Source organism: Ovis aries, chromosome 15 (genome assembly GCF_016772045.2).
Source record: "Ovis aries strain OAR_USU_Benz2616 breed Rambouillet chromosome 15, ARS-UI_Ramb_v3.0, whole genome shotgun sequence".
In the NCBI taxonomy this organism is placed as follows: Eukaryota; Metazoa; Chordata; class Mammalia; order Artiodactyla; family Bovidae; genus Ovis; species Ovis aries.
In genome coordinates, this window is record NC_056068.1 from 24,682,861 (window position 1) to 24,708,984 (window position 26,124).

Here is a 26,124-nt window from a genome sequence, read left to right on the forward strand (position 1 = left end):
ATTCCCTCAAACTTGTAATAATTCTTCAAATGAGGAAGTGCTATGACTATCTTAAGGAGGAAAGTGAATTTCAAAGATATTAAAGTCAACTTGTTTAATGACTCATTAATAGAAATGAACTGAGGTTGGGTTTGAAATCAGCTAGAATGGTTCTAAAGCCCATTTTCTATTTCACTGTCATGGCCCGCAGTGAATATTGATTTGTGTGCTTAGTTGCTCAGCTATGTCCGACTCTCTGTGACCCCATGGACTGTAGCTCACCAGGCTCCTCTGTTCATGGGATTCTCCAGGCAGGAATACTGGAGTGGGTAGCCATTCCCCTCTCCAGGGGATCTTCCCGACCCAGGGATTGAACCTGGGTCTCCTGTGTTGCAGGCAGGTTGTTTACTGTCTGAGCCACCAGTATACCTGGCCGACACTGAATATTTATCCCCATAGTCTTTTGTCCAATAATGTGGCATTGACTTTGGACTACTCAAAATTAAAGAATTCTTGAAGTTTGGCTGCCATGGCAATTACTACTTGATTTAAGCTTTTTATCAAGACAGAGATTACCCAGTAAACTGGGAGCATAGTGAAGTGAGTGAAAGTCGCTCAGTCATGTCCAACTCTTTGTGACCCCATGGACTATATAGTCCATGGAGTTCTGCAGTCCACAATACTGGAGTCAGAAGCCTTTCCCTTCTCCAAGGGATGTTCTAAACCCAGGGATTGAATCCAAGTCTTCTGCATTGCAGGCAGATTTTTAACCAGCTAAGCCACCAGAGAAACTGAGAGTATAGAAGATGGTTAAATCTCAACAGCTGTATGGGTGCAAAGGAGATCCCACTGACAAAAACTTAACTTTCTGCTGCCCTCTTCCTGAATAACACAGGACCTCAGCTCTCTGCAAAGCCTCCTACCTGGTTATTTCTGCACTTCCTAAACAGGTTCACCTACTCCTAAAATACTGCCTTTGTGCTGGGTTCTCCATGTCCATCTAGTATCTGTCCAAAATCTTCAAAGTTTACCCTATTATCTTTATTCTTTTTTTAAAAGATTTATTTATTTTTGGCTGTGCCTGGTCTTCATTGCTGCAAGCTGGCTTTCTCTAGTTGCAGAGAGAGGGGGTACTCTCTAGTTGGGGTGCATAGGCTTCTCATCGCAGTGGCCTCTCATTGCAGAGCATGGGCTCTAGGGCTCTAGGGCTCAGTAGTCGCAGCTCCTGGGCTGTGCAGCATGGACTCAGTAATTATGGCTCACGGTAATTGCTCTGAGGCCTGTGGGACCTTTCCAGAGCAGGGATCAAACCCGTGTCCCCTGCATTAGCAGGCCAATTCTCAACCCCTGGGCCACCAGGGAAGCCCTTACCCCACCTTTTTATGGAGAAATAAGAGAGGCCAGATACAAGAGGCCAGGACTGTTATGCCAGTGACACTTCCTCCACGTGAACGGAAATATCAGGAGTGAGAAGAAATTTCTCTCTCTGTTCCTCATCTCTGTTACTGTCTTGCTTCAGGTTTGTCTTCTTGCGTGTCTGTGGGCTAGCAGAGAACTCATGTAGGGTTGTGTGACACCATTATTAAATGTGCTTTTTATTAAAAAAAAAAATCTATTTAGAATACCTCTCTGTTCCTTAGACATGACTCCAGTAGGGACTCAACCAGGAAACAAATCTGCTACTGGCTGTTGCTGTTCTCTCAGAGCCCTTCTTTTTCCTCCTCTGACTTGGTCAGCTTTTGTGCTGCACTGCGCTATTTGTTTCAGACTGCTTCTTCCTTCAACTGATTTCTCCCCGAGGATATTCCTTACCAGTCCCAGAAACAGACTTCCAGTAGGTTTGCTTCACCAGTTTATTTAGTATGCGCCAAAGCGTACAAATCAAGCTGAGGAACCTCTTTATATGCTAATTTAGATTTTTGAATTTGCACAAACTTGAAATTCTCAAGTTTGGCCTGGGCTTATGGTTGTATTTTGTAGACAGCTTGCAATCCCTCTCCTCTAGCTTCAGCTATGCTCTCTATGTACATGACCTCCAAGTTCATGTCTCTATCCCTGCCCTTGTTCAAGTTCCATTTTGGAATGGAACTCACCAATTCTTACTTTTTCTTTCTGTGATTTGTACTTTCCTATTGGTTTCTCTCTCTTGCTAGATATCTCTTGCTAGATCTCTCTCTCTCTCTCTCTCTCTCTCTCTCTCTCTCTCTCTCTCTCTCTCTCTCCTTGCTTCTGCTGCTAAGTCGCTTCAGTCGTGTCTGACTCTGTGCGACCCCGTAGATGGCAGCCCACCAGGCTCCCCCGTCCCTGGGATTCTCCAGGCAAGAACACTGGAGTGGGTTGCCATTTCCTTCTCCAGTGCATGAAAGTGAAAAGTGAAAGTGAAGTTGCTCAGTTGTGTTGGACTCTTAGTGACCCCATGGACTGCAGCCCACCAGGCTCCTCCACCCATGGGATTTTCCATGCCAGAGTACTGGAGTGGGTGCACTGCCTTCTGCGTCTCTCCTTGCTAGATATCTCCATTTAGTTGTTCCCTTTGAAGTGCAACTTATCCTGTCCACACTAGGGACACTGAAGCTTCAACCATTCCAAAATGGAGCTCACCAATTCTTACTTTTTCTTTCTGTGTTTTGTGCTTTCCTGTTAGGTTCTCTGTCACTTGATTATTTTACTATTGGCTGCTCTTGGTCTCTTGCGCTGTGCGGCTACTTCAGACCCTTGAGCCGGCAGGCTTCGGTAGTCGCGTCATGTGGGCTCCGGAGCCCGCAGGCTCAGTAGGCGTGGTGCCTGTGTCTAGTTGCGCCAAGGAATGCGGGATCTGCACTGACCAGGGATCAAACCCACATCTGTCCCTTGCACTGGAGGGTGGACTTTTAACCACCGAGAAGTCCCTCTCTCTCATTTTAAAGGCTAATCATTCTAGCTGCTCAGATCTAAGATGTTCTGTCTATCCTTACTCATAATATGTGTTGTTAAAGTTCTCTTCTCTCAGGATCTAACCCAATTTCTATCCTGCACCTCTTTGGTCAAAGTTGACCCTTTCCCTCTACATCCCCATAGTGCTCTGTGTAATTCTTTAAAGCATTGGCCTCATCTTCCTTGTATTAAATTTTATCTCCTGATTCTTGTACAAAAATAAATGAGCAGCTACTATATAATGTATTAGAATGTATAATGTATACATTAGAATATATAATGTATCTATGTTTTTATGTAGTCATCACATAATCTATTTTACAGATGGAAAACTTAAAGCTGTTTCATTATCTGTAGAACAAAGAAACAAAAAAATAAACTCTAAACCTAAAATGAACCATCAATATTTTAAATACTTCCAGTGTCTGGTATAATTTCAGCTTAACAAATATATTTTTCCTTTGGCATTCTAGGACAGTTGTTTGATACATACTAAGCAGTCACTATTAAGTATCAAGTATCATACAAGTTTCTTGGACTTAAGCGAGATAAGATGCAAATCAAATTTCAAGAAAACCTATAGAGCGTCCATTTTATACAAGATTATATTTGGCTTGAATTTTTTTACAGTGGTAGAGTTTTAAAGGCAAAAGGTTTATCATCTTTTATTCCCCCCAAAAATCACTAGGAGGAAATAAACGGCAGTTTATCTGTTATCGGCAGTAAACCTGACGTCAACATTTCTCAAGACAAGGTATCACAAGGCAGGAAAATAAGAGATATTATCACCAAACAGTTATTCATGAGGCACCTACTGCCTATTTTAAAATGCTTTATGGACAGTAGGACAATTCATAGCTGTGAGGCAGTCACAGTACTTTGGTGACTGTTAACTAGTATTACTACCATTACTAGTGGACTGCCCTGGTGGCTCAGATGGTAAAGCATCTGTCTACAATGCGGGAGACCCGGGTTCGATCCCTGGGTTGGGAAGATCCTCTGGAGAAGGAAATGGCAATCCACTCCAGTACTATTGCCTGGAAAATCCCATGGACAGAGGAGCTTGGTAAGCTACAGTCCATGGGGTAGAAAAGAGTCGGACACGACTGAGCGACTTCACTTTCACTTTCACTACCATTACTATAAGGCTCTGTGCTAGTCCTACACAAATATAAAAATTATTGTATTCTGGAAATTAAACTCAAGGTAAATAGGATAGTGATAAAGCATATCAGATAAAGCTCACTGAGACATAACTGTAACAATGTTAGGTTTATGAACTTGTTGTAACAATTAACATGAGGAACTAAGGGTCTCTCAGAAGGAGTACAGAAGGGCTTTTTAAAAATAGGGTCTGGATAATTCTAAAGAAGAACCAGGAGAAGTAGGGATTACCTTTGGATTGATTATCACAGCAAACTCTGCTCAGCAGGTAAGAAGATCAAAGCAGGGCTGCGGAAGTCCTGGTAAGAGAGCAGCAATAAAGAAAAAAAAATCCATGTAAATATTCATAGTATCCGAAGGGCAAAAGCAACCTAAGTGTCCATTAACTGATGAATGGATAAACAAGACGTAAATACATACAATAGAATGATACTTGGCCTTAAAAAGGAAAACATTCTGACACATGCTACAACTTGGATGGATTTTGAGGACATTAAGTGATAAAAGCCAGACACAAAAGGACAAGTACTGTATGATCCCACTTATATCAGGTACCTAGAATAGCCAAATTAATAGAGACAGAAAGTAAAACAGTGGTGACCTGGGGCTGAGAAGGGTGTGGGCGAAAACGGAATTAGTACTTAATGGTACGGAATTTTCAGTTTGGGAAGATGAGAAAATTCTGGAGATGAATGGTGGTGGTGGTTGCGTGATAGTATGAATGGATTTAATGCCACTGAACCGCAGACTTAAAAATGGTTAAAATGGGAAATTTTATGATATTTTACCACAACTGAAAAAATGAAGAGAAAAAACACTTAAAAAAGAAGTAGTGATCTTTAAGTACGGAGAGGGTTGGTGCAGTCTTGGCAATGTCCTGTTAAATGAGAAGTAGGTGGTAGTCCCAACTCAGACCCTTACGAACAGAACACGACCTTGAAAGAGTTGAACCCTTTCTCTCTCTCTGGCCTTCAGTTTTCTTCTTTATGGAATGTGGGGTAAGGATGAGTCACTGCCAGAGTCCCCTCTAACTCAAACAGCCTAGGGCCTCTTGAGGCTGGGGAAGTGGGGTCTAGCACAGTCTCTGTGCCCAGTCCTGCCCTTGTGACCTTAAGCCCAGAGGGACAGGATCATTACAGTCTGACTACCAGCATTGTTGAAAAGCTGACTCAGGTCCTGTTTCCTTAGAAACTACAAAGTTAAGATAAATGTGGAATGCTGCATCTGGAAAACTCTTATCTGAATCTCTGCCCTGCATTAAAAATCGAGGCAGTTTCTCTGTGTCAAAGTGACACACATGGCCCAGATTCTTCAAAGAGGAGCTGTTACATTGTCTCTGAAATTACTTCAAACAGCACAGTTTCTCATAGTCCATGATTTTAGAGAACCAGATTTCTTGGCATTTTACCCTTGTTAATTAACAAAAGCAGCTTCCCTGGTGGCTCAGCTGAAAAAGATCTACCTGCAATGCAGGAGACATAGGAGATGTGGGTTCAACTCCTGGATTAGGAAGAACCCCTAGAGAAGAAAAAGGCAATCCACTCTAGTATTCTTGCCTGAGAAAGCACATGGACAGAGGAGCCTGGCAGGCTGTAGTACATGAGGTTGCAAAGGGCTTACCTGGTACCTGGTAGATAACCCACCCCACCTGCAATGCAGGAGACCCTGGTTTCATTCCTGGGTTGGGAAGATCCCCTGGAGAAGGGATAGGCTATCCACTCCAGTATTCTTGGGCTTCCCTGGTGGCTCACCTGGTATAGAATCCACCTGCAGTGCAGGAGACCTGGGTTCAATCCCTGGGTCAGGAAGATCCCCTAGAGAAGGAACAACTACCCACTCCAGTGTTCTGGCCTGGAGAATTCCATAAACTGTACAGTCCATGGGGTCACAAAGGGCTGGGCACGACTGTGTGACTTTCACTTTCGCTTTAGCAACTTAACAACAACACAACAAAGGCAGTTCTTACAGGCTCATGACAGAAGTGAAAAAGCATAATCTCTGAACAGAGTGGTGTGGCTTTGGGATAAATCGTTATGAAATGAAAATGGAATGAAATGAGTGAGTCCACTGTGGGACAAGGCTGATTTCAGATTCAAGGGCCCAATATTCTTCTATCTGCCCTCCCTCTTTTTTCTTTTTTTCTGGACACACAGCTTGTGGGATTTCAATTCCCTGACCACGGATTGACCACAACAGTGACAGCTCGAAATCCTAACCTCTAGACCACCAGGGAACTGCCTGCCCTCCTACTTATTTACAGGGTTTGGATTTGTGAATTTGGTGCATGTATTGCTCTGCTTTGAGATGTTAACCTTTTCAATTACCAATCTAATATTATTACACACAAAACCCAATAAGCTATAAATCTCCTTACATTATAATACCAATCATCTAAAGTGTCTTTGTTATGATGAAAGTACATTACTATGAAAACTGAAGTTTCAAAAATGTCCATACATAATTTTAACTGCCCAATATTTTAAGATTGTGATCATAAGTTTTCAGGATACAACTTCTTAAACGTGAATAGCATTTCTTAAACTGTGATTTGTAACAAAATGGATCAATGTTAAAGTAGGAAATTTGAAAACAAAAGGTGATCTTTGAAAAGTTAAGGATATACTAATACTTCAGGAGGATAAAAACTGCAATTGATGAAAGTTTACATACTTCACCTGATTCTACTTTCTATGAATCAAGTTTAAAATGAAGAAAACACTAAAGAAGAAATATAGACTATTTCTTTAAAAAAATTAAAAAAAAATTTACTTTTTGTATACTTTTTCTTATAAAGTAAGCTGCTGCTGCTGCTGCTGCTAAGTCACTTCAGTCGTGTCCTACTCTGTGCGACCCCAGAGACGGCAGCCCACCAGGCTCCCCCGTCTCTGGGATTCTCCAGGCAAGAACACTGGAGTGGGTTGCCATTTCCTTCTCCAATGCATGAAAGTGAAAAGTGAAAGTGAAGTCGCTCAGGCGTGTTCGACTCCTAGCGACCCCATGGACTGCAGCCCACCAGGCTTCTCCGCCCATGGGATTTTTCCAGGCAAGAGTACTGGAGTGGGGGGCCTTCTCCATAAAGTAAGCTACAAGTGGGTAAAAAGCTACAGGAAAACAATGTAACTCATTATTAGAACACACACACACACACACACACACACACACACACGACCTGCACTTGCTTTGATGATCTTTTGAAGAGATTTTTGGGGTGCCCTAGCAGGTGGTGGGTTGGGTATACAGAGAACTTGAAGATGAAATCCAGGACACTATGTTATACTGATGGCTCTTCTTAGGCAACGTGTCTTCTGTCTCACAAAATCAGCTCACTGGATATGAATTACTGGGTGATGGACCACCAACTCTGTAATTAGAGGCAATATGGCTTTCAGAAAAATATACAGAAGATGTAATTCCAGGCCTAGACCAATGTTTTGTGACAAAGTCGTACTCAGCACAACAACTTGCTACTGAATAGCCAAAGGTTTAAGAGATTTATGCCATTTGACACTCCAGGGTGGAAAGATCCTTTTGGGGGCCACCTCTACTCATGGAAATAATGGAAACTATAGCTGTTAGTGGAGATTAAAAACTTTGAGCAAAACCAAAGCAGACTGCAGAGCGGGCAAAGCTGTTTTTAGTTCATTTTAATTTAATTTGCTGCATAGATTTGTTATACAAGCACACTATTTAACTATGAGAATTTGTGAGGGTGGAGTAGGACGTCATTACCACTGATACCTAACAGGTGAACTGAAACAGACCACGGGGGCAAGTCCTCATAAGGAATAAGAAGTAACCCTTTGCCAATGAAGGAAAGGGGTTTTATTCAGCACCTAAAGCGTGCTAAGTGATCACTCCGATAAGCTCTCATTTAAGGATTTCTAAAGGTGGAGAAGGCAATGGCAACCCACTCCAGTACTCTTGCCTGGAAAATCCCATGGACGGAGGGGCCTGGTGGGCTGCAGTCCATGGGGTCGCTAGGAGTCGAACACGCCTGAGCGACTTCACTTTCACTTTTCACTTTCATGCATTGGAGAAGGAAATGGCAACCCACTCCAGTGTTCTTGCCTGGAGAATCCCAGGGACGGGGGAGCCTGGTGGGCTGCCGTCTCTGGGGTCGCACAGAGTAGGACACGACTGAAGTGACTTAGCAGCAGCAGCAGCAGCAAAGGTGGAGATGGTCTTCCGGCTTAAAAAGCACACCGCTCTGCTGTCGCATGTAAATAAGAAAGTGTGTGGAGTGACAGGTAAGTAAAAAAATAAGGGGGGGGAAACAGCAAAAAAAAGAAGGCTACATTTGAAATAAATAGGTAACCAGGTCTTTTTCGAATTAAAGTAAGAGAGCTCTTTCTCAGCTAGGCGATTTGCAACTCATCCAAATTCAGGAAATAACTCTTGGAAAAGAATAAACTTAGTTCTGAAAAACATGCGCGTCCAGTAACATCCGAAAACACGTGGCGTGGGCGGGGCAATCGGGCGCAACAGCAGGCAAGACTCTAAGTCCCATCAGCTCATGCGGCAGCTAAGCCGGACTGCTCAGGGAGAGTCGATGCACTGGCTGCTGGGACTTGTAGTTTTCACTCCTGCGCCTCCCCGCGGGTTTGCGACGTTTAGCGACTATCGCGCCTGCGCCAGCGCCGGCTGAGAGGCTGGGGCCGTGGCGGCTCGTGCCGGGTGATGCTAGGCGGCTCCCTGGGCTCCAGGCTGTTGCGAGGTGTGGGTGGGACTCGCGGGCAGTTCGGGGCGCGGGGTGTCCGCGAAGGTGGCGCAGCCATGGCGGCGGGGGAGAGCATGGCTCAGCGGATGGTCTGGGTGGACCTGGAGGTGAGTCAGGTCGCTCAGGGGGACAGGGGAGACGAGTGAGTTTTCTCGGGTGGGACCGAGTAGCCGAGCGTGTCCGGGGAGAGCAGCGGTGTCTGGATCTCAGGTGTGGCAGGTGAGCGCCTCCCGGCTGCGGGCGGCGCGGGGCAGGTCGAGGGACCGGAGTCCTGCGGGTGTTGAAGACGGTGCCGGACTGCGGGGTTTCTTTTCCAAAGGGAGGTGTCATCCATATGGTTTCCCTTAGCCCCCAGCCCCACCCAGGTGTGGACCTCCCTAACGCGGTGGTGCGCTTCGGGTCCCTAGGGTAGGGGGTAGGCACAGCACTTCTGCTAGACCCCACTTCCCCAGCCTTACGGGACCCTAGGTTGTTAGAGCCAGATGGGATTCCGGAGATGACTCAGCCTTACCCCACATTCCATAAAGGAGAAAACTGAGGCCCAGAGAGAGAGAGAGAGAGAGAGAGAGAGAGAGGATTCAGCTCGTTCAAGGTCGTGCAGTTAGTGAGGGTCGAAGCTGGGACTGCAACCCAGTTCTGATCCCTTTAGGTTTTCCATACTCAGCCAAAGATTCCCCTCTTCCTTGAGCCTCACTTTTCTCGTATTTGAAACGGGGATAATAACATTCAATTGTGATGACGATCAAGTGCTGTAATTGATATGAAAACTTTGTAAACTCTGCAGAGATGCAGTCAAGTTAGTTGTCTAACTCTTCCAAAATTGAATGCTGTCAGCACTCAATTTTGCTAACTTTGCGTCTATCCTAGAGTAGGACTGTGACGCCTGACATGTAGCGCGCCGTTGGTAAATGGTTGTTGAATAAATAACCCGTATTGAGTGCCTTGAGGACTTACCTAAGGAACAGTATTGTCTTTTCTATCCTGGCTGTGGAATATAAGTTAAATATGCTTGAGGGATGTCCTATTAAATAAACTTGGGTGCAGTAGGCTATAAAGATGGTTTTGTGTGTATATATATATATATTGCTATATGTATATATATATACTTTTTTTTTTTAATTGCAGATGACGGGATTGGACATTGAGAAGGACCAGATTATTGAGATGGCCTGTCTGATAACTGACTCTGATCTCAACATTTTGGCTGAAGTAGGTGATGCCTTGTAATACATCTAAAGCTTGTCTCTCCCCACCCCACCTCATCTCTTTATTTAAAAAATAAAACTGATATAGATTAAGGTCCAAAATAATGTTCTAGGTCATGGTGGGCTTGGTACTAGAACCAAAGTAATCCATCTCAGAACCTAGTATTTTTCAATAGTTATGGCAAAAATTCGGAACTATAAATTCGATCATTTACTAAGAGCTTAGTGCGTGCCAGGCACAATTCTAAGTGCTTTACATGTATTCACTCTTAATTGTTACAGCAACTATAAGGTAAGTACTGTTATACTCATTTTATGGAGAGAGAAGTTTTGGTACAGAGCTGTTGGGTAATTTGCCCAAGGCCACCTGGCTAGTTATTGGGCAAGCCAAGAGTTTAACCAGGCAGTCTGAGTAAAGGGCTCCCAACCAATAAGACAACCGACTACAGTCACGCCAGGATCAGTGACTCATGCCAAAGGTGACTTCTGTGTATCATAACCTTAGCTTTAACTTGACTTCATATATCCAGTTTCTACCTTTTCAGCCAGGGCATGTGGTTCATCTAGATCACTATTAAGATTTTAGAATTTCTGTAGATACAGAGCCATGAGCTATCCTGTTGACATAAGGGGCATGATTAAGGTTTTAACATGCTGCTTTTAACTGAAACATTAAACAAAACAAATAAAACACACCTGTTGCAGGTTGCCTTTCAGCCACTCACAAAGCATTTAGTAGGTATATGACAGCATCTGATTGGTAGAGGGTGAAGTTCCGGGCCCTAAATACTCTTGTCATACTGTCGGCTGTATTAGAGGCAGTGAGGAACTCCAGAGTAGGAACACAAGTTTAGCTAACACAGGTTTGTTAAAATAAGTTTCCAGAGGAGCCTCTGATTGATGTGTGTTACTGGCACTGGATACATTTCACAGATCTAACCTTAAGACTTCCACTGATTTTCTTGGTCAGGTAAGGGAGGAGGAGCCATTTTAGATAAATTGTTACTTTTGTGGACTACCAGGCAGACATTCTGAAGTACCTCCTGGTATATCAGCTGGGGGAGAATTATGATACTTTGTATTTCTCATAGTAGCAACTATCTCTTTTTTTTTTTCTTTTTTCTTAAATAGACAGCCACCCCTACCCCTCCCAACATGGCAACTTTATATAAATCCTGAGTTTTAGGTTTGGTTGTTTTTTCCTGTCACTTGGAATTTTCTAGAGGTGAATAGTGAAGAGAAGTGTCTTTATTCACCAACCTTACTTACCGTTGGCTGGAGAAGAGTTTTCCCCTCAGATTGTTGATATAATGTGAAATACTGACAGTTTAATGGACCAGTTACTTGATATGTACCCTGGAGGAAATTTGGGTCTGTAGTCTCACAGCTGCAGATGAGTGCCGCATTTGTAAATAGACCCAGTCGGATGAGGATAAGGATGTTAAAAAAAAAAAAAAAAATTGCTACAGGCCTGTTGGCTCTGAAGTGTCAGTTCTGTGGAAAATGTTTTATTTTTGTATACAAGTCTGGGGAAGATGTTTTTGTTAGAAGAACAGACATCCCACCCCAGAAATTTTTCTGTAGGTAGCTTAGTGTGCCATCCTGTGATCTAGAGTAAGTTATATAGTCTTAAGTTGATAGACGTTGGCTTTTTCCATCGTAGTTTTTTAGAATTGTGTTTTGTGATATGAGGTTTTTGGTTTTGTTAAAAAAAAAAAAAAAAAAAGTGTTACCAAAACAAGGTCCTGGGGCCTTCCCTGGTGGTCTAGTGGTTAAGACTTCCTGCTTCCAGTACAGGGTTGGATGGTGGGGGTGTGGGTTCGATCCCTGGTCAGGGAACTAAGATCCCACATGTTGTGTAGCACAGCCAAAAACAACAACAACAACAATAAACAAGGTCCTACTGAATAATACAGGGAACTATGTTCAATATCCTGAGATAAACCAGAATGGGTAAGGACACATGTATAACTGAGTTACTCTGCTATACAGCAGAAATTAACACACCACTGGGAATCCACTGTACTTCAATAAAAAAAAAAGTTATCAGAGCACATATTTTTGCTTCTTCATGGAGATTGCCATCTCCCGTTTTCTTGTTTGGCTAAAACTCCTTGTTGCTGTCAGGCCTGTTTTAGTCAAATTCTTGCCATTTCTCTCAGTAACTGCAAACTACTTTTCCCACCTTTGTAGTGATAATACGTTGGATTTAGAGCCTTTTTTTCCCCCCCCCCCTCAGTTCAAATATTCATATCTATAATTTCTTTTATCCTGGTAACATCCCTGTCAGGGAAGGGGGTGGGGTGGTTTGTTATCGCCATCTCCCAGAAGGAGAGACTAGGAGGTGACTTGCTGTGATGGCCACAAGTTGAGCTTCTGTGTCTGCTGGAACTCTGACTCTCAGGTGATTGTTCAGGTAACTGGAGCTGAGAATTTCAGGGTCAGGTGTGTTTTTTTTCAATCTTTCAGATACCGCCGATTACTTTTTCAACTGTTAAATGTGAAAATGCTGTTAAAGAGTGTAGCTTTCTGCAAAACATATTTATTGTGAGCTGTTGGTTTTTTTCAACAGCTGTTCTTCTCTTGCCTGATCTTACTCCCCAACGTTTTTGTATTTTTGTGGTATTTTAGTATTTTGTGTGCATATACAAATGTGTGCCTTTCTTTTAAACAAGTGTAAGTGAACTTATGAGCGTATATATACTGTTCTGCAATTTGCTTTCTGTTTTTTGCTTGGCAAGATAGGAATTGTTTATAGTCAGTGGTTGGCAAGCCTTCCCTGCTGCTGCTAAGTCGCTTCAGTCGTGTCCGACTCTGTGCGACCCCATAGACGGCAGCCCACCAGGCTCCCCGGTCCCTGGGGTTCTCCAGGCAAGAACACTGGAGTGGGTTGCCATTTCCTTCTCCAATGTATGAAAGTAAAAAAAAAAAAGACCACATATTAAATATTTTAGGCTTAGATACCACATACCTCTTGGTCACACGTTTGTGTGTTTTTCAACCCCCTTTACAAATGTAAAAATCGTTGTTAGCTTGCTGGCAATTAAAAGTGCCAGAAGCTGAGGCTATAGTTTGCCGACCCTTGACAGGTATCTATGTCCTTTATTTAAAAAAAAAAAATTATTTTTGATTGCAGGATAATTGTGTTACAGTATTGTGTTGGTTTCTGCCATACAACAGTGTTAATCAGCCCTGAGTGTAGATATGTCCCTTCCCTCTTGAGGCTCCTTCCCACGCCCTGCCCCATCCCACCCCTGCAGGCTGTCACAGAGTGCCAGACTGAGCTCCCTGTGTCATGCAGCAACTGCCCACTAGCTCTCTGCTTTGCATATGGTAACGGATATTTTCCAGTGCTGCCGCTCTCAATTCGTCCCACTCTCTCCTTCCCCTGTTGTGTCCAGAAGTCTGTTCTCCATGTCTGTGTCTCTATTCCTGCCCTGCAAATAGACTCATCACTACCATTTTTCTAGATCCCATGTGTGTGTGTTAACATACAATATTTGCTTTTTCTCTTTCTGATTTACTTTACTCTCCATAACAGGCATCAGTAGGCATTTCGGTTTTCAGTTGTGTACCTGTGCGTTCGTTATTTGTTGTTTTCGTAAACAATGCTGGAATGAATGAGGATCACTTTTAGAGTTAACAAAGTGCCCTCATCGCTCTTCCTGTCTCTGGTACATATGTTTACTTCTTGATGCAGCTTGCACTCAGAAACCAAGTGTATCCCCAGTGATGCTGGATGATTAACAGCTTTTCCTATCCACAGGGTCCTAACCTGATTATAAAACAGCCAGATGAGTTACTGGACAGCATGTCAGACTGGTGTAAGGAGCATCATGGGAAGGTAACATTACCGCATGGTAGGACTGTCACTTTGGGGATCAGTAACAAGCTTGTTGCCCCCACATCTGAGTCCTAGACCCTTCTTGGACGGTATTTTTAAAAGGATAGATGAAGATTGCTTGGGAAACTGCTTGCTTGTTCACTTTTCATCTTTGGGATCTCTCGAGACCATCTTCTCATGAGTGTCCTCTTTTTCGCCTCTCCTGCATTCAGTCTGTCGCAAGTGCATTGCGGATTATCAAGTGTTGCTCAAGTCAGTCTTTTGGATAAGGTTAGACATCAACTTTCAGAGAAAGGAGAACGCTGCTCTCTTGTTACTAGTTGTTTCTTCCCAGAGGTTATATCCTTGGACCTTGAGCACCATGTTTTCTGACCATGGGGGAATGCTGTTAACTATCAGGAACATAACTTATTTGACTTGGATTCTTAAAAAAAAAAAAAAAAAATTACTGCAAAGATGGCACTTTCAGTTTGCACTTGAGCTCTGTAAATGGTCCATCTCTGATTATATTTGCCCGCTTTAGAAGTGGAGTTTCATATCTGGATGCCTTTGAAAACTGACTTCGTGTGTCTTGGTGGGGCTGGGGATTCTCTCTTGCAGTCTGGTCTAACCAAAGCAGTGAAGGAGAGCACAATGACCCTGCAGCAGGCAGAGTATGAATTTCTCTCCTTTGTCCGACAGCAGACTCCTCCAGGGCTCTGTCCACTTGCAGGTAAAATCCAGTCCTGTGTCTGCCTTGTAGAGAGTCTTCCATTGTAGCGGTTCAAGAGACTGTGGTTCCAGAAAGAGCCACCCAGATCGTCATGTCTTCTACTTACACCCCAATTTGGATTATGCCTCTTACTTTTGTGCTCAAATTTCCTTGTATAATTTATACATGAGTATCAGGGAAAATGCCCTGAAACCTGACATGAGCTCTGGGATACGCAAATTAGCTCAATAACATTTTCCCACATACTTTTATTATGGGAAATTTTTAAATATACAGGAAAGTTGGATATAGTTGTTAACTTTGTGCCATATTTATCTGTCTTATTTTTGTGGACTTGTGAAAGTAAATTTCAAGCATCATGACACTTAATTCCTAAATAATTCACTCAGCATTTCCTAAGAATAAGGACCAAGAGATCATTGTTATATTTAAGCAACCACAAGATCCTTGTCACATTTACGATGATTAAAAATAATTCAGTAACATAGTCTGATATCGAGTCCATTTCTAAAATGTCTGTTCTTCAACCAGGATTTAGTCAAGACTCAGGCATTTCATTTGGTTATTCTGTCTCTTTAGTCTCTTAATCAAAAATGTGTACCTGTCTTTTCCCCTTGTGACACTGACTTTTTAAAGAAATAGGCCAGTTCTGCTAGTATTTTGAAACAGTTGTCATTGTCAAAGGGAGTTTAATGTCCTGTGGTGATGTATGTGTATTTGTAAATGTAAACTGGTATAGTTACTAACAGTTTTCTTAAATATTCATAAAAAGTTTTGACCTTAAGTACTAGAGCATGTATTGTATAAAATTTCCCCCTAGCCAATGCAGTCTATTTTAAAGTTCTTATTAAAAATTCAGTGTTTTTTTAAAATATAAAGTACTGTGTGGAAACATGAATGTGCATATGATTAAAACTGAAATGTGAATAAAGGCCTGTCTACTTTTATGATTCAGTTAAATTTTTAGTGTTGGATTTTATGGTGGGAGAAAATTTGCACATCTGGTATTAGCTTAAAAAGTAGTGGATATGAGCATTATTTGAAGTATGTGGAATGATAGATTCATCCTTTTGTCTGTAGAGTGCCATTTACAAATTTATTACGAGCTAAACTGAGACTAAATATGCTGAAATCTGCACTTGTAATCTAATCAGATACACTCAAATCTAATTTAGAAGTTTTGAGATACTTTTACAAATTGTTTGAATTTATTAAAAAAAAATCATCTCCAATTAAATACAGTTTATGAATTTTTATGTCCTCTTGTGTACCACTAGAAATACACAGATGCTGTGTGCTTCGTGTTTTTCTAGGAAATTCAGTTCATGCAGATAAGAAGTTTCTTGACAAATACATGCCCCAGTTCATGAAACATCTTCATTATAGAATAATTGATGTGAGCACTGTTAAAGAGCTGTGCAGGTAAGGGCTGTATTTAGGATCCATTCAGTTGCCTCATTTAGCATGTTTTACTTTAGAATTTGTGCAGAGTAATGGAATAGAGCTGTAGAAATAAGGGGGCCAATTGGGTATATAACTTCCTCATCCTAGTCTTGCTTGAACTGGTGAGCCCTGAGGAAAGAACATCAAAAATCTTCCATATAAATTTCACTAATCCGTAAAATTTGTTGAACACCCATCTCTGTGCTGCATATTGGCCAGTGTGCTGGGGACATAAAGCCCTTAAATGCTTAGAGTCTAGTGAACTGACAGATATGTTTAAAAAAAGAAAAATCCACCTGGATCGTGTACTGTGTGATGACGTTGGTCAGGGAAAAGTGTGTGTAGAATTTTGCAGGCATGAGAGAAGGACCACCCAACTGCAGGAGTGAGGAGGGTGGGGAGTTAGGGGAAACTTCACATAGAAAATGGCTTTTAAGTTGAGATTTAAAGAAGAGGGGGCATTTTCCAGGTATTTAAGGTGAGGAGAGAGCATTCCAGAGAATAGGCAGAGGTTCGAAGATATAGGGTGCAGGAAGGTAAGGGTGATATGATGAGATGATTCTGATTAAAACGTGGTAAGAAAAGAGGGAGAAAGGCTCTCACTATCTTGGAGAGAGAAGGAGCTAGGGAAATGGTGGTGATACGATGAGATAATTCTGATGAGAACGTGGCAAGCAAAGAGGGAGACAGACTTGCACCATCTTGCACCAGCTAGGGAAATGGCGGTGGCTGGTAGAAGCAGTGTGGATGTAGTGTTTGAGAAGATCAGTAGCAGGGCCTTGAGTGCTTGAATGGGGGCGTGAAGACAGGGAGGAGATATAAAGTGTTTCCAGTTTGGGCAGCTTGGTGGGTGATGGAACTGTTCAAAGACAAAGGGGGGCGTAAGAGGAGGAGGAGATTTGGCTGATGGGGGAAGGGAGGTGTTGAGGATGGTGAGTGACCCTGCGTGTGCGGGGCTGGAAACGTCTGGTGGATTTTAGCTGGAGTTGTCCTGGATACCCGAGACAGAAGCGAGGGAGAGGGCAGGGCTGGAGTGCACAGATTTGGGAATCTTACATAGTGATGATCTTGCCCGAAAAGAAGCTATAGAATGAAGAGAGGTGAAGGAGGGAGATGGAGTCCCAGACAAGGCGGCAACTCCATAGTCACAACCCAAAGGCCTTTTTCAGTGTTATTACGTTAACTTGAAGGACGTAATTATTCAGTGCATTTGAGACAGTTTCCTTTGAGAGTTCCGTTTTTGCTGTGTATAGACGCTGGTATCCTGAAGAATACGAATTTGCACCAAAGAAGGCTGCTTCTCACAGGTAAGTTTGGCTCCTTTTAAGTGCTTGGTCATCTGCCATGTACATAACCCCCGAATTCCTGACTGTTTGAAATAATGTCCCTTATCCCTTGGGGGAAAAGTAAAGGACAACTGTATAAAGATAACTTTCTTTTACTAAGATTATCAGGAATTCTGGTCAGTTTTCTAACATTCCCTTGTGAGATAATGTGTGGTCTTATCATCTTTATTGCTGTTTTGAAACTCGTGGATAACTTAGTCTGGAACGTATGTGAAATGGTGTAATTTTTCTAGTAGTGAGCAGGATTAATTTTCTTCCCAGCAAACATATGGGCTTGTAACTATTTAAAATTTGAGCACTTTGTGTAACGTTGTACAAGGCAGTTAGCCTGATGTCAACACTTCTTAGTTTTTCAGAGTGTTTTCTGTTTGTGTCTGCAGCCTTAGGCCCAAGTACACAGGGAATTTAAAGATCTTGTGTATCTGGAGTCCTCTTCTACTCGTTGGCATTGTGGCCTTTCAGGAAGGACATAAGGCGTGATGGGAGATGCAGAAGCTGGCTTCTAAGGGCAGCTTTTGTTTCCTCCATGTACTGAGTCCCTACTGTGTGCCAGGCACTGTTCTAGCCAAACAGGAAGACCAAGTCCTTGCTCTAAAGAGCCTGGCATTCTGATCTTTTTTTATTGGGCTTTCATGGACTACAGCACAATAATACAGGTCTGGAGTACCTCATGTGGAACAGTTGGGGCTCAAGGTGTTTTGGATTTAAGAATTTTTCAGGCTTTAGAAAGGGAGTAATAGCCCTAAACGAGGTCTGGGGAAGCACTCATCTTTAAACATGTGGCTGTTTCTACAGTGAAATGTACAGATATTCACACCATGTGGCATAACCAGTGACTGTAAATAGCCTCACATCAAGTGGGTCAGGTTTTGCCACAAAGTGGGCTATAGAAGGACTTTGGTTTTCAGCTCTTTTTAAATTTCATTATTGTGGCTAAGATGTAGTGTCCCTTGATTTAACCAGAGGCTGTATTTTTGACAGCTTCAGCTCTCCACCATATGCCTTAGACCTGGAAAGAAAGCAAAACTGTTGCCCTAATCACGAAAGTAACTCATAAAACTCTTGCACTAAAGCTTGTGCAGTTTGATCTCGCGGAGCGGCCCTTGACCCATCTTCAAAGCAAATTGATTTACTTGCCCACTGTTCTGATAATGTTGAGTACCTGATTTCTCAGACTGTGACGCACGAGAAACGGCATGTTAGAGAAGAAAGGAGGAGGTTAGGTGGAAGCCGGCAGCCCCTAATGATAGTACAGATCACCTCGACAGAGGAGGGAGGTCCTCTGTGATTAGGTGCTGTCTGAGTATGGATGTTTATTATGATGGCTGAGTCACCAGTTATGTTTGAGTACATGAATGTATTTTGTGCAGGACATCATTAAGTATTGCACACTGTCTCCCAAACTATATGCCATGTGCTGGGAATCCCACAAGTGTGGTCTATTTAAGTTTTTGAAATATCATGTCTACCGTACAACCTCCTCGGGGGAATTCAAAATACACATCAGTACATTAAGTACTTTACAAAAAACTTCAAAAGAGGAAATGTTTAATCTAGTTTTCCCTAAATTATTTGACCCTGGAACTACCCCCCGCCCCCAGCAGAACACTTCACTGTCTTATGGAACAGTTTGGGAAACCTTTATCTGTTAAATTGTAGACGCCTTTTTTTGGGAAGTCAAACAGTTTTTAAAAAAACAAGCACTTAAATTTGTTTTACCAAAGCGTTTCACTCCTTGTTGATATCAGATAGTTGCATTTACAGTAGTACCCATTGTTCTTAAGTTATTCATAAAAAGTTTCACCTTTGAAGAATGGTGATCATCTCCTCTGACTTTCGGACATTTCAACTCAGCATGGTGTGTTTGCTTGTAGGGCGCTTGATGACATTAGCGAAAGCATCAAAGAACTTCAGTTTTACCGAAATAACATCTTCAAGAAAAAAACAGATGAGAAGAAGAGGAAAATTATAGAAAATGGGGAAAATGAGAAGACTGTGAGTTGATGCCAGTTCTCATGCCGCCGCCACGCGGCTCTCTGGAAGCAGCTTCTGGTGGTTTTTTCTTTTTCCCTGGGCTCACGCTGTTTGCTTGGCCGATCACCTTCCTTCAGTTAACTTGCATCTCCAGATTTTTCAAGCAGACAGCACCTGAAAATTATTTTTCTCCTAACATGCTGTTTTCATTTATGACACAGCAACTCCTTTCTAAGTACCAGGTCACGTCCACCCCTTGGTACATACCTGTATTTGCTTTTAGACATTTCTTTTGTTTAAAAAAATAATAAAGCTAGTTCTATTGAAATGCAATCCTTTTTGTACTATCGATTCTTTAGTAGTTTGATTGGAAAATGATGTGGTTTTTTTTTTTTTTCCTTTTTTAGGTGGTGTGCCTAATGTTTACATTCTCATAGTGCCATTTGAAGTGAACTAAGTTTCAGTTCTGTTCAGTAGGAAGTGAACTTACTCTGTCTTGCTTTACAAGTTAATAATAGAATAAGTGGAGATAGATTCAGAGAAGCAAATTGGGTTCATGACTAGTAATAGTTACTGAACTAACAGAGCTCTGGAATAGCTACTCTTTACTATATTCAAGGGTTACTGAATAGATATGTGCAAGGCAGCCATGGTGCTAAGTTTGTAGAATGTAAATAACTGGCTGCCCTAGGTATAATGGTCAGTAAATATTTGAAGAGGGATTTCAGTTTGAATATCTTAACTCCTAAGTTTGTGTGTTTTAGAGTTCAGTAGTAAGGTGAGTCCTCAGTCAGAGGGCACGTTAGAGTCATCTGTCTGTACAACAGATCTTCAGACTGATGCCCCATGAAAGAAGGAATCAGAATTGGAAAGGGCCCACAGCTATCCTGCCTCTCCTAGAGGACATGGACTAGAAGCCTTTTGTGGTGATCTTAGATTTCATCCAAACTTGATTACATGACCATTATATGAACATTGAGGTGTGATCCTCATGTGAGAGTTACAGAGAGTTACAGGACTATAGATTGGAATTAATTATCTCTCAATTTCACTGACTAAGTTATTTTACCTTATACAACAACCTATGAGTAGAGAGAGGCTTTCTTTAGTGGAACTTTTTCTAAATGAGGAAATGAAGGCTTGGATTGACAAGCATTCCAAGTGTGAGTTGATGGGAACGTTAAAATCTGTTGACTTTTCTGACCAGTGTTTTTTCCATTTCTCAGAGTGGCACAAGTATCACCTTCAGTGGATGGGAAGACACAATTGTGTAATAGTTATGAACTGGCACTTGAGTCAAATTCTGGGTTCATATCTAAGCTCTGTAACATAGTGAGTTTTCGTTTCGAAGCCTCGTTAAAGTGAGGCAAGTTTTCTTTTCTAAGCCTCATTAACGTGAGAATGACAGTGCCTAACTCAAAGAATTGTTGAGATTAAACTACATACTACCCATGATTTTGAGCTCAGCACTTGATCCACAGCGGGCACCTTGCCCTGATGGCTGATTGTGATGGTGATGGACTGACTCAGGCCAGGATCTCTGGGAAGGCTGCTCTGATCCGCAGCTATGGTGGCTGGGGCTTTATCTTAAGTCGGTATTCACTTAATGCCCAGGACTGTGACACTGAAGAGTGTGCACAGACCTCACTAACAGGATGATCTTGACCTGGCCTAGCACTCCTAACTAAAATTTGACAAGGTAGTCTGTGTCTTTACTTGGCTGTGAGGAATGTTATATATTCTAAGGATACCAAAACTCTAGGCTTGAGAAGGTTCAGGGGAAGCAGATACTACTCTTAATGCCATGGGTTTCTCCCACCAAGCTGGCCTGTTTATTCATCAGGTTAACTGTTTGAGCCCTACTGTTTAGTTTTCTTGAGACTCTGTAACTCCTACTGTTCATTTTAAATCTTCTGTCACTTGAATGGCCAGCTTCCTAATTTAATCCTCTGTTCTGTATCTTAATTCTGTAACAGAATTCTCTGTTATTTCCTAATGGAGCATGTGTTAATTTATAGTAAAATAATTGGCAGCCTGTGAGATAAGCAAGTCTGGTTCGATGCAGGTCTGTATGAAGACATGATGGTTCTGTGATTAGTTCCATTATTTATTAGTCTGCTTAAATAGAAGAAATTTAAATTTGTAGTGCTGGTAACTGATTTCACAAGGGATTCCTGAAGCTAGGAAGTAATTTCTGTGAAGTGAACTGCAGTGCAAATTATCTTAAATATAACCAGCCTTAGAAATGATCAGTATGTTTGTTTAGCAGAGCTCGCCACCCCAGAGCTCCTGGGGCTCTTCATTTGGGGTTTCTTCTGTGTGTGCTGTAATTATCCTACAAGCTGCATTCTTAGGATCATCCAGGTATGCTTCCCTTGCATTAAACTTGGGAGGTGGATGAATCAGTATGATGAAGATAGTCTCCAGTCAGTATTCCTTGAGTGCTCATGGTAATCTGGCCGTTGTACTGAATGTGTGGGCAAGAGAGACCCCCTTTTCTGGTGCAGTTTAGCTATAGGAGACAAGAATGGAATTTGAGATCCCCCTGTGTTTTCTCATCTAAAAAACGGTGTATCCCTTTATTAATAAACCAGCTGACAAGTTCATGGAGGAAATTGATAGTTTCCTTGGCACAACTGGTGTTCTTACATGTGTAAGCCTTAAAAAAAATGAGTAGCTAGTTATAGTGGTCAAGTGCAATTGTGTCCTTAAGTACATTTTGACATATTGATCACCTTGTGATAGTGTATGAAGGTGCTGCTGCTGCTGCTAAGTCGCTTCAGTCGTGTCCGACTCTGTGCAACACCAGAGACGGCAGCCCACCAGGCTCCCCCGTCCCTGGGATTCTCCAGGCAAGAACACTGGAGTGGGTTGCCATTTCCTTCTCCAATGCATAAAAGTGAAAAGTGAAAGGAAAGTCGCTCAGTCGTGTGCGACTGTTTGCGACCCCAAGGACTGCAGCCCACCAGGCTCCTCTGCCCATGAAAGTGCTAGGTGCACTCAAATGCCTGTCTTGAAAAATTAATAAGTAGCAAGGATAGTGGAAAATTGCTTGTTGCAAGGGTAAGCTGTATGTAGCAGATTGATGTAAAAGCTATTATCTTTTGTATCTATTGATGAAGCAAAAGCTATTATGCTTTGTATCTGTTGACAGATGCTGTGTATCTACTGTGAAAATTGAGGTTTAGTTGTTCGAACAAAGTCCTTTTAATTTTATGTGGTTCTTTTTTTCTTCTTCTTCCTTTTACCTTTTTACCCTCCCTTATGTGGTTCCTGATAAAACCATAGTGACCGTGGTGATGTAAATGAAGAGTTCCTCCCTAGTTGAGTATTTTCTGTTGGGTAAAGACATACTTGGAATACACTAGGAGAAGAGACCTTAAATCAGCATACATACACACAAGGCCAACTAAATAGAGGTGATTGATACGTTAGCCTGGTGGTGAGTTTTTTCACTATATTTACACACACGTGTGTTACACACTATATTTACACACATGCATAAATCATTAAGTTGTATACCATAAGTGTATCATTTCTACATGTCAGCAATATCTAAGTTGTTAGTATATATGTTAAAAAGTCTGCAGAAAAGAAGGGATTAAAAGTTTTCATCCCACTGGAATACAGGCAGATGCAATAGTTGCTTTCATAACTGACTTGCCAACTTGAATGCTTAGGACCTGAAATTTAACTTGGTCTTCAGGATAATTTAATAAGTTTAATTTTGCACCCGAGTCACAAAGGTATTTACTGGTAGTCTGTGGTACAAAAAGAGTCTCCCGTTTGGAACAAGCACTAGAAGATGGGAAGGTTGGGGAGTGTGAAGCAAAAAAATATGTTTGTGCAAAAGAAAACACACAGTGTGCAGAATCCTTGGTGGGGGGAATCCCATATACGCTGAAGAATTTGGGTTGCACAACATGAATGTACTTAATGCCACGGAACTGTGCACTTAAAAATGGCAAAAAATGGTACATTTTATGTATATTTAATGTATATTTTGCCACAAAAAAAGATGCAAAACTGACCATGACTTATTTTCAGAATGGGCGCCGACTTGGAGGCCCTGAATCTGGAACCGTTGCTTGTGCCCTTGGGAGGAGTAACTTCCCTTTGTTTCCTTGATTTGGAATAGCAGGAAGTGGGCAGTTCAGGGTGGTGTTTTCTGTTAGGTCAGCATCGGAGTGGTAAGAGGAATTGCTGGCTTTGTTTATAGACAAAGTAAATTTAACAAATTAATATCCTGGAGGAGGATCTAGCCGCTTCCTTCTCCCCAAATTTAGCCACATGAGTTGGGTGGGGCAGAGGTTTCTGAATTCCGAGTGAAGTGTACTTGTTGGTTAATCTAGGTTAATGGCCAATCTAGGATGTCCTGGAACCCAATCCCATTTTGTTTTTGTGGAAAAACTTTTTCCACTTTGCATTCCATCTCACCAGCTCACAATTCAAACTGAGCAATGGAATTCATCGCTAGAGACTGTGTATCGTTCTGTATTTTCTCTTGTCTTGGTTGTGTTCTCTCTGTCCAAATCATTTTTCTTACACACACTCTCATTTTACCATCCCAGGGGTCCTAAAGTACCTTGGTATATCCCTCTGCCTTCTTACCCTCTTACAGTCTTCTGTGAGATAGGTTGGCATGATAGCCCAGTCATTTTTTTGTTCACAGTTAACAACTAGCAGAAAGGAATTTTATTATTATTATTTTTTTTCAGAAAGCAATTTTAGAAGAACTGAAAAATAGGACAGACGTAAGGAACACTGAGGAAAATTCCTAGCCCTCCCTCTAGTGGGATAGGAGTAAACAGTGCTCCTGTTGGAATGAGTTACGATAAATACAAGCTTCCAGAAATGTGGGGGTTGACTTTACATGCCCCAGGGACAAACCTTGTCCTCAGATGACCAGTATTTGTTTTCATAGCTTCAGTTTTTACACATAGTAAAAACTTTCAGTTATTTGAATATTCTGTAGAGATTGTCTGTCAGCTTTTATTTTGCCAAATAAGGACATTAAAAATATCTCTGCACCATCATTTCATAAAAGACATTTAAAAACATATAAAAAACTTAATTTCAGAATAAAGGACAGGCACTTGAATATATTTAGCTTTGTGAAAAATCCAATCATGTACTTATTATTATTTTTTTATTATGCTTTAGATTGATTAAAATATACTTCATCCTGGGCCTATGTAAGTGTTCAGGCTAGAGTTTGGGAATCACTGGTGTATGTAGGCCTGGGACTTGTAGCCAGAACACTCACCTGGAGGAGCAGAAGAGAGAGAAGTTACATTCTGTGTAACCCAAATTGTTCTTTTTTGCAAGTTATTAAATGAAAAGACTTGGAAGCTACCCAAGCAGCTCACGGTGGTTTAGTTGGGATAAAATTGTGGTGTGTTCATGATCAGAGCATCAAAGGGAGATGCTTCATTCCTGTGTTTTACACTGCTGTTGGCCTTGGATAGCCTTTCCAAGTAATTCTAGGAATGCTGCGAATTCCTTGGTTATTTGAAACTTTTGTTTTTCCAGTTTTGACGTTTTGAAATTGTTTTTGTGTGACCTTTAGCTGTAAAGTCTTTGATGTTTGAATTCTGGTTTCCTGAGGATGGGTGGGCAGTGGGAAGGCATCAGGTATGAGTTTGAAAGTTATTTGAGTTTCAGATACAGAAACTCTGGAAAATTTTCAAGTGATTTCATTTGAATTAAGTCCTAAAGCTAGTTTAGGTTTGAAGAATATATAATAGATAAGCGTTTCCGGAGGTGAACACTGGTTTCTGAGAAAAACATGACAAATACTTTTAAACACTGAGTTCCTGAAAGGCCCGTGGGAATGGAGTATTACAGCCCCTTGATAAAACAGTTCTAAAATTATATGGGGGGGATGGTCATTGCCCTGGGAATTTCTTCTCTGAAAAAAAAGTACTTAAATGTGATGGCATATGTCCAGATATCTAGAGAATTTAGGTACTGTTTAGTTAATCTTGAGAAAATAACAATTTTATGAATAAGATTTTATTTTTTACTTATTATTTCAGTACATACTTGTTGGAGGTTCTGATTTGTGCTGTGTATTGTTTTAAAAATTGAGGGTTCAGTCAGGACTTGGACATAACCCTGCCCTCATAGAGTTTATGTTCTAGAGAGCAAGACAGATAATACATAAGAAAAAAATTATTGTGAGAAGGTGCTGAGGTGAAGACAGATGGTGGTGGGGTTGGGGAAGAGAAAGGGCCACTTTAAGTAGAATGGCTAGTGCAGGTTGCCTTTTTCAGGCAGCATTTCAGTCTAGTACAGAAAGAGAGGCAGGAGGCTGTAGGAGGCACACAAGACTATGGCCTTGAGGTAGCAGAGAACGTGGTGTATCAGTGGAGCTTAGAGAGCTAAGGGAGAAGGGGCATTCTGAGCTCTTCTTAACAGGGCTTCCCTGCTGGCTCAGACTGTAACGTGTCTGTTTACATTGCGGGAGACCCGGGTACGATTCCTGGGTTAGGAAGACCCCCTGGAGAAGGAAATGGCAACCCACTCCAGGACTATTGCCTGGAAAATCCCATAGACAGAGGAGCCTGGTAGGCTATAGTCCATGGGGTTGCAAAGAGTTGGACACAACTGAGTGACTTCACTTAGTAAGTGCTGAATGAATGAATAAGATTTTTACAGCACATCCTTATTGTAGATTAAAAGAGGGTGATCATGAGTGAAAGGTGGGTGTCACTGGAAATGATGGTCAACTGATCAACTCACAGAGCCTGGAGCAGGATCTCAGTTGGGCGCCCAAGTTTTAGGTTGCATGTTCTTGGCCCAGAAACTTGATGTCATCAGTAGTC

General features: G+C 41.8%; 1 protein-coding gene across 1 annotated transcript; it reads left to right on the forward strand.

Annotated features, from left to right (window-relative positions):
* Window positions 1-8,699: 8,699 nt before the first annotated feature.
* REXO2 (RNA exonuclease 2) lies at window positions 8,700-19,630 on the forward strand. The gene is made up of 7 exons (XM_012095477.3): window positions 8,700-8,880; window positions 9,899-9,982; window positions 13,745-13,822; window positions 14,423-14,534; window positions 15,848-15,956; window positions 17,231-17,284; window positions 19,198-19,630. Exons 1-7 carry the CDS (start codon window positions 8,734-8,736, stop codon window positions 19,325-19,327), a joined length of 714 nt encoding a protein of 237 aa, XP_011950867.2. The 5' UTR covers window positions 8,700-8,733; the 3' UTR covers window positions 19,328-19,630.
* The last annotated feature ends 6,494 nt before the right edge of the window (window positions 19,631-26,124 follow it).